General features: G+C 34.4%; 1 protein-coding gene across 1 annotated transcript in view; it reads left to right on the top strand.

Annotated features, from left to right (window-relative positions):
- The window catches only part of Ttn (titin), a 281,635-nt gene that overhangs the window by 127,582 nt on the left and 145,648 nt on the right, over positions 1 to 8,405 (top strand). Inside the window, exons 126-144 of the mRNA XM_013027532.1 lie at positions 825 to 905; positions 1,077 to 1,154; positions 1,382 to 1,468; positions 1,622 to 1,705; positions 2,045 to 2,125; positions 2,348 to 2,431; positions 3,078 to 3,158; positions 3,433 to 3,651; positions 4,564 to 4,641; positions 4,842 to 4,916; positions 5,121 to 5,213; positions 6,176 to 6,253; positions 6,443 to 6,531; positions 6,610 to 6,694; positions 6,914 to 6,994; positions 7,154 to 7,231; positions 7,695 to 7,778; positions 8,045 to 8,128; positions 8,322 to 8,405. Coding sequence (XP_012882986.1) covers positions 825 to 905; positions 1,077 to 1,154; positions 1,382 to 1,468; positions 1,622 to 1,705; positions 2,045 to 2,125; positions 2,348 to 2,431; positions 3,078 to 3,158; positions 3,433 to 3,651; positions 4,564 to 4,641; positions 4,842 to 4,916; positions 5,121 to 5,213; positions 6,176 to 6,253; positions 6,443 to 6,531; positions 6,610 to 6,694; positions 6,914 to 6,994; positions 7,154 to 7,231; positions 7,695 to 7,778; positions 8,045 to 8,128; positions 8,322 to 8,405 — 1,704 coding nt within the window. The remainder of the gene's footprint in view (positions 1 to 824; positions 906 to 1,076; positions 1,155 to 1,381; positions 1,469 to 1,621; positions 1,706 to 2,044; positions 2,126 to 2,347; positions 2,432 to 3,077; positions 3,159 to 3,432; positions 3,652 to 4,563; positions 4,642 to 4,841; positions 4,917 to 5,120; positions 5,214 to 6,175; positions 6,254 to 6,442; positions 6,532 to 6,609; positions 6,695 to 6,913; positions 6,995 to 7,153; positions 7,232 to 7,694; positions 7,779 to 8,044; positions 8,129 to 8,321) is intronic.

Raw genomic sequence — 8,405 nt, 5'->3', positions numbered from 1 at the left:
GGCCTGATGCATGCAAGGCAAGCACTCTACCACTGAGCCACCTTCCCAGCCCTCTATGATACTCTTATAGCTTTATTAAGCTGAAAAGATGGGTAACCCACTAGATTTACTTTCGTTCTAAAGAGCACAGATGTTTTTAATTTGACCTTTCTGTTCTATAACTAATTTTATATACAAATGCTCAAACATCACATGAAATCTTCTGACTTCCTCTTAAGTATCCCAGAAAATTCAAAGCAAATATCCTGCAATTCAGTTTTAAATTGTAAAGAATATGTTTCTACTCTACAACCTTCCAGTCTGGATTGTTAGGTTATTGTTGAAATTGATCTTCAAATTCTTGTATTCTTGTTTAATCAGCCACTAAGATTGCTTTTGTCTTGTAGATGTTCTGCTATTTTTGTGCATACCAGTGTGACTATCTTTATAGTACACTAAATATTAAACTAGGGTACATCCCTTTTATTATAACAAATTATTTTTTAATTAACTAACCTAGCGATATATAGTTCCCATTCACTTTATTGAGGCATATGCTTTAGCTTGATATTCCTTGGACCTTTTTTTACATTTTATTTTATTGTAAAGATGCTGTAGAGAGGGGTTACGTAAGGTAATGAGTACATTTCTTGTCAAACATTGTTACCCCCTCCTTTGCTTTTTCTTCCTACTATCCCTTCACTCTCCTTGGGCCTTTTAAATGAGAACAATCAGAAATTCAGGAAGTGTTCAACTTTTGCTTTGTTAATTAGTCTTTGAAGTAATAAGTTACAGCCAACATTATAAAACTTTGCAATTTGCATTAAAATTAATTATTTTTAAAGTGATGGAAGAGCCTGAGGAATATGTTGTGGAAGAAAAGCTGCACTTTATCTCTAAGAGAGTGGAAGCTGAACCAGCCAAAGGTATCTAACTCTCAGATTTATTTCTACCCTGGCTTGTTTCATTCTTTATATTCTCTTATACCAAATTTACCATCCTTATTGCAAAATGGCTAATGAAGAGATTCTTTAGATTTCTTTTTATTGAGAAGAAATCTGGACTTTTTTTCAAATGTATTTTATAATCTTTTTAAGTGACTGAGAAGCATGAGAAGAAAATTATACCCAAACCAAAAGTTCCTACTAAAATTGAGGAGCCTCCACCTGCCAAAGGTACCATTTCTCTCCCAGAAATGCAATACTATTTGGATTTCAAATACAATAGATATTATGCCTCTAGTTTGCCTAAGTTTTGTCAGCATAAATGTCTAAATGTTTTTGTGTAGTATAGTCATGAATTTTTGTGTCCATGTGTGATATTTTCAAGAAGTAAACTGTAAGTCCAAAAATGATGTCATGTATTAATGTAAAGCAAACTGATATTCTTAATCTTTCTAAAGTTCCTGAACCACCTAAGAAAATTTTGCCAGAAAAGAAGGTTCCAGCACCAGTCCCTAAAAAGGAAAAGGAGGTGACACCAGCCAAAGGTATTTTGGATTGTATTACTGAGCACTACTTATCTTTCAAAAGAAATCTTATACATTCTTCACAATTTTATAACATTAACAAGAAACTAAGTGTGCCTGTGTCTAGTGCTTTTCATATTGTGTGTTTGACCACGCTGTCTGATGTTTTTTAAGTGCCAGAAGAACCAAAGAAACCAGTTCCAGAAAAAAGGGTTCCTCCCAAAGCTGTTGAGATAGAAGAACCTCCCCCAGCGAAAGGTAAATAAAGTCCTTCAGTGCGCGCACACACACATACACACACACACACACACACACACACACACACACACACACACACACAGAATCTTAAAGTCTTGTCTTTTGTTCTCTGGTTGCTGTCTTTTGGGTCACACTTTTTATATAGAGATTGTTGACGTCCGTTGGTGGCAGTGGTGTATTATGGCTTTGTCTTTGGGTAAAATATTACTTGTGATGTTTTAGATGTGTGTGCCTTGTAAATTCTTCTATTTTAAAATCATGGTACTTTCTGGCTAATGTATAATTTTTAAGGTCCACTTTAAGTGATATCACTCCCTAATCCAAAAATTATCTTTTAAGTGACTGAGAGGCACATGGAAATTACCCAAGAAGAAAAAGTTCTTGCTGTAACTAAAAAAGTGGAACCTCCAAGGCGGAAAGGTACCTCAGACTTCCAATACGCACACTACTCCCCATGTCCTCTTCTCCTTGCCTAGTATACTGGCTATGGGGTGGGTTTTTGTGGTCCTGTCTTGCTTGTAAAATGTTTGATGTTTGAAATGATAGAATTACTGAGTCTTTTATGTCTGAGTTAGTACTACATGATTGCATTTGTGGTTTGATAAGGAAAACAATTCTTTAAAGTGAAATCTGTCTTTAAAGTGCCAGAGGAACCTAAGAAAGTTGTCCCAGAAGAAAAGTTTCCAAAACTCAAACCTAGAAGAGAAGCAGAACCACCAACTAAAGGTATATTGACTCTTTAAAGAAATCGCACCAAGCATCTGATGTTAAAACTAATCCAGTAGAATCAGGATCATTAGAGAAACTAATTTAAATAGATATTATAAGTAAGTGATATATGTAAGTTCTTTCATGTCTCTTTAGAGAAACTACTTTGAAAGTACTTGTTTCATAAAAAACTTAAATCACCTCTAAATGTGTAGTTTTCTTTCAGATATATTTGTCATCTCATATGTTTATTGTCCATACAGTAAACAATTCTGCTTAAATGCTTGTTTTATGTGATAGTCTTTGATGGAATTTTTAAGTATTTTAAATCTTGAATTTTCTACATTGTACCAATAGAGCTTATTAAAATGAAGACACTATTTATATAATACAAGTTTCTTTCTAATGCTTGTACTCAGTTTCAGTCATTGTTTGTGCGTTTTCGTGTCTTTTTTGATCTTCCTGTAAATACTACTTGATCCTCCTAAACTTACTCAGTATCTTTGGAGCTTTATTTATAGTGACATTAGACTGTGTTTATTTTCAAGTCTATTGATTTTTCTTGCCATTTAAATGAAAAGCTTAATGAACACCATTATGGGCATCTTTGTCCTTTGTTTATTCAAAATTCCTCTTAACACTTTTAATTCTTACTCTTTTAAAGTGACTGAAGTCAAGAAAAGAGCTATAAAAGAAGAAAAGGTTTCCATTGAAGTTCCAAAGAGAGAATCTCGTCTCACTAAAGGTACATTATAATTTGGTTAAATTACATAAAGAATGCATAGTGCCAATTTGACTCCTATTCTTGCACTGATTTACTCTTGACTAAAGTCACAAATTGAACATTGAAATCATAACTAGTAAATGTCCATTATAGGATTCATTGGCTAGAAAAGGACAATCAGGGTCTCCTGTACCCAATGCATGAACCATCACAAAAGAATGAAATAAAAACATTGTCACTATCATCCCTAAAAGTGCTTCAAATAAAATGTTGCCTGTTGTCAATGCTGTTCTAGAAGTAACTGTAACAGAAGAGAAAAAATGGTCTTACACTCAAGAAGAAGAAATTGTTTCAGAACAACGGGAAGAGGAATATGAAGAATATGAAGATTATGAAGAGTATAAAGAATATGAGGAATATGAACCAACAGAAGAATATGACCAATATGAAGAATATGAAGAACGCAAATATGAACATTATGAAGAGCGCAAAGAACATGAAGAATACATCACAGGTATGAGCGCGACTGCAAAATTCCACATTAAATAGATTCAACTAGAACAGGATAAAAACTGAAGGCCCAAAGAGACTTAGAAATAACTTTGTTTCATTCAAAAAATATTTTTGAATGTCTTCTGGAAGAAAACAAATCTCCATGAATCTTAAAGGATTAGGATTCTTATCACCAAAACTTGACAATGAGGGTTTCCAAAGTAAAGGCAGATCAAGGGCTGTGTTTCACCTAATGAAGATCAAATTTATATACATAGAATTTGGGTACCAAAGCATTTATTTTACTCAAAGAATAAATTCCTATTGGAATGTTGAGGCAAATTAGTATTAACTCATTTGCTCGGTTTTTAAAGTTTCATAACCTAGAATCTTCTAGAGAAAATTCTAGCTTTATAGGTGTCATTAAAAATTAGCCTTATATTGCTGGATCTGGTGGTGAGGCTCACATCTGTAATCCTAGCTACTCAAGAGGCTGAAATCTAAAGATTGCAGTTCAAAGTCATCCTGAGCAGAAAAGTCTGTGAACTCTTCTCTATAATTAATCACTCTAGTTTAAGCAGTAAAGTTCTACCCAAGGAAAACTCAAGGGCAGTGCCCAAACCCCAGGTTCAAGCCCCAGAAACAGAACAAAAACAAAACTAGGATTATAGACTGAGAAATTTTAGTCATGACTTTGTCTTTCTAAAGTGAGATGAGAATTTGTAACAAAGAGTTACAATTATATAATTGAAGTCACTAGCAAGGAAAAAGGCTTAGAACAAACTTATTTAGATGTTTCAGCTACTCTACTTGGATGTCTAAATCTTATACCTAGAGATTACAGATATACTGTGGGTAAAAAAAATCTGATAAGAAGTATTTTGTATTTGTGCTCTAAAGACTAACACTAAATAACTTGTATGTACTTTTAAAGAACCTGAGAAGCCTATTCCAGTAAAGGCTGTCCAAGAAGAACCTGTTCCCACAAAACCAAAGGCCCCACCAGCAAAAGGTAGAGTGAGAAAAACATCTTTTCTGAGATCTTTGTTTGCTGCCCATCTGTCCACCACTATAAATACATGTTGAAGTGCCTATATGTAAAATAATGTGTGTTTGGAAATATGTTGCATTATGTATCTCTTGGCTTTTTTTCTTACTAACACTTGAGATATCTAGTTCAGTTTTTTAATCTCTTAATTTAATATTTTAAAGTGCTGAAGAAAGCTGTCCCTGAAGAAAAAGCACCTGTCCTCATTCCTAAGAAACTCAAACCACCACCACCCAAAGGTATATTGCAGAATGATAACTACCCCCAAACAACTTCATTACTTCTGTTCCATACTGTGTCTTACTATCTTGTCTTCCGTTTTCTGTATTAAATGAGTACATTGTTCTAGTCCTAATTTTAACATGTCAATTTTTCATAAATGCTTGTTCCATAGTATTCAAAGGACTGTTTTTCATGCTCTTTAATAATTAATATCTTTCAAGTTCCTGAAGAACCAAAGAAAGTTGTTGAAGAAAAAATACGTATTTCAATTACAAAACGTGAAAAAGAACAGGTGGCTGAACCAGCTGTTAAAGGTATAATCATTTCCTTCTTGGACTATGGTCTTCTGTAATGTCTATTGAAATTAATGTTTTTGTGTTTGGCTTTACTTTGTTGTTTCTGCGTCTTTCAAGTTAATCGTTTGGAGGATGTTTAATGTCAAATCTCCATAAATGTGAGACAAGAAGATATTATGTTAAAAAAATCACTTTGAGATATAGCCACACTATCTTATATAGTGTCTATGACCAGGTATAGGACATATTGTAATACATATTATAAAGCAAAATGTTTGGACTTCAAATCAGTGACCATTTGGCCTATTCCTGATATACTAAATTGATGTACTATTATAATAACATTCACCAAAGTGCTATAGCTAGCTATTCATTCTAAAATTATATTGAAGATTTTATAAAGAAAACTAAGTCAAATGTTTAGTTTTTCTTGCTTTGGATGAAGATGGATCACTTATTTACAATTTGGGGGACTATTCTATTTATCTAGAAATTAAATTTAAATTTTCTTTAGAAGATATTCCTATAAGCAGAGGCACTTGAACACAAACATCATTTCTTATTTGTCCTCTGAAATAACGCACACTGACTTGAGTACTTCTGTAGCTTATCACTTCTATGATCTTCCTAATTATTTTCACAGAAAATGTATTTTCTTTTTCTTTTTTTTTTTGCCAGTCCTGGGGCTTGAACTCAGGGCCTGAGCACTGTTCTTGAGCTTCTCTTGCTCAAGGCTAGCAATCCACACTTGAGCCACACCTCTACTTCTGGCCTTTTTTATGTGATACTGAAGAATCAAACTCAGAGCTTCATGAATACTAGGCAAGCACTAAGCCACATCCCCTGCAGGAAAATATAGCTTCTTATAGATGTATCTGTTACATTACAGACAATTAATCTGACTAAAATAAAAACAAACCTAACATTAACTAGATAGCCTGCTTCTGATCATAAAATGTCCTTATATTTAATATTTCAAGTGCCTCTGAAGCCCAAGAAAGTTGTCCCAGAAGTAAAAGTTCCAGTTCCTAAAAAGGAAGTAGCAGCTCCTGTTAGAGGTACTTAATATTACTTGTTTTGTCTTCATTACTGTTGAATTTATGTTCAGTTCAATGTGTGGTTCTTTTGTGAGAAAGGTAAAGCCTATTCTTTTGTTAGAAACGGACCTCTATTCTTAAAATGTCTTAATTATGTTGAGCAACTAGAAAATGTAGAAAATGTCCAACTTAAAGATAATGTCTTTAAAGTGCCAGAAATACCTAAAAAGCGAGAGCCAGAAGAGGTTGCCTTTGAAGAAGAGGTTGAGGAATACATTGTACAAGAAGAGGAGGAGTATGTTCATGCAGAAGAGGAAGAATATATTCATAAGGAGGAATACCTTCATGAAGAAGAAGAGTATGTCCATGAAGAAGAGTACATCCAGGAAGAAGAAGAATACATTCATGAAGAAGAGGAGTTTATAACCGAGAAAGAAGTGGTACCAGTGATACCAGTCAAAGGTACACAATACCTCTTGCAAAGTTCAATGCACCAGCATCCATGGAGTTTGTGTGCGTGACTTAATTCAGTTCTGAAGTGGGGAGGGGGCACTGGTGACCATTTCTGCTTCTTAAAGAAGTAGATTTTTTTAGACGCTGAAACGTGGTATTTGTGAAGAGCTTTTCATATTTTATACCTATTTGACAATATCTTGAAAATTCTTAATAATATCTTTAAAGTGCCTGAAGTCCCCAAGAAACCTGTTCCAGAAAAGAAACCTGTTCCTGTTCCCCAAAAGAAAGAAGCCCCACCAACAAAAGGTATATAACCACTCACATGCTGGGTAGATAGGAGACTTAATCTGCCCTTAAATAATTAACTCTCCTCTGACGACAAAACTTTATATGTGTTGTGATTGGTGGAAACGTTAAATGTGTATATGATTCATAATAAGTTAACCATCAACAATATCTTTAAAGTGCCTGAGATTCCAAAGAAGCCAGAGGAGAAAGTTCCTGTGCCTATTCCTAAGAAAGAGAAGGCTCCACCAGCTAAAGGTACATCCTTCTACAATCCATCAGTGAAATCATAGAGTAACTTACCCATGTAGTGTAATGGTGAGCCCTCCGAGTCTTTCTCGGTAACAATAATAATGCCATAACAGGGCTACTCAACTGGTCACGGAAGTAGGTTACCATATATTCATCTCTGAATTTTGCCATTTAAGCATGTTGTCTGCTTAATGGTTGTCTCCTGCTCTTCATCGGAAAGTTCTTAAAGTAAAATAAGTTCGGCATTTACCAGGCCTTTTGTGTCGTCTTTATCAACATTCCTCCTTTAGTTCAGTGTGTTTTTATTTTAGCTTTTGTGCATGTCCTGCCTTTTGTTTTGTGGCAATTATTTTCTGTCTTAAAGTGAAATTGTTACAATATATGTGATTCTTCAACCAAGACCTTAAATTGCTCAATTCTTTGCTGTTGCTAAACAACAGGACATTAACCATATTTGGTATCTTTAAAGTTCCTGAAGTACCCAAGAAACCAATACCAGAAGAGAAAGTACCACTGCCTGTCCCGAAAAAGGTGGACGCTCCACCAGCCAAAGGTACATGAACTTGCACCATCGCAGCATTTTTTATTTTCCTAAGAGTAAAACACAAGAAAGTAATTGGCTCAGTACTGTGTGCTTTAAGGTTACAACTCTTGAACATGATCTCTTAATGAAAAGTGAAAAGATTTTGGTTTTTAAAAATGCTTCTTAGAATGTTCTGTTATCATTTTATTGCTTTATGTTATTTTTTGGAACTATACTTGAACTCAGTACTGCGATATTTTATAAAAAACAATTTTCTCTCCATCATTTCTTTAAAGTGCCAGAAGTCCCCAAGAAGCCTGTGCCTGAGAAGAAGGTGCCAGTTCCTGCCCCTAAGAAAGTTGAGGCTCCACCTGCAAAAGGTATATTATTTTATCATTTTAAGTACCCGGGGGGAGAAACCTCACATTTATGAATATTATTATACAGATGTCCTCATGATCTTACATTTTTTAAATGTCTTTTTAAATGTCAGGTATTTTATAATTGTTTTACATAGTTATGTCTGTAAGACACTATAAAAGAACATATTCTTAAACACAACTATCTTTAAAGTGCAAGAGGTGCCCAAGAAGCTCATCCCAGAAGAAAAGAAACCAACTCCCATCCTAAAGAAAATGGAAGCCCCACCACCGAAAG

This window comes from Dipodomys ordii, unplaced genomic scaffold (genome assembly GCF_000151885.1).
Source record: "Dipodomys ordii isolate 6190 unplaced genomic scaffold, Dord_2.0 Scaffold5, whole genome shotgun sequence".
NCBI lineage: Eukaryota > Metazoa > Chordata > Mammalia > Rodentia > Heteromyidae > Dipodomys > Dipodomys ordii.
Note: the sequence above shows the minus strand (reverse complement) of the source record. Positions and strands in the feature narration are given on the sequence as shown.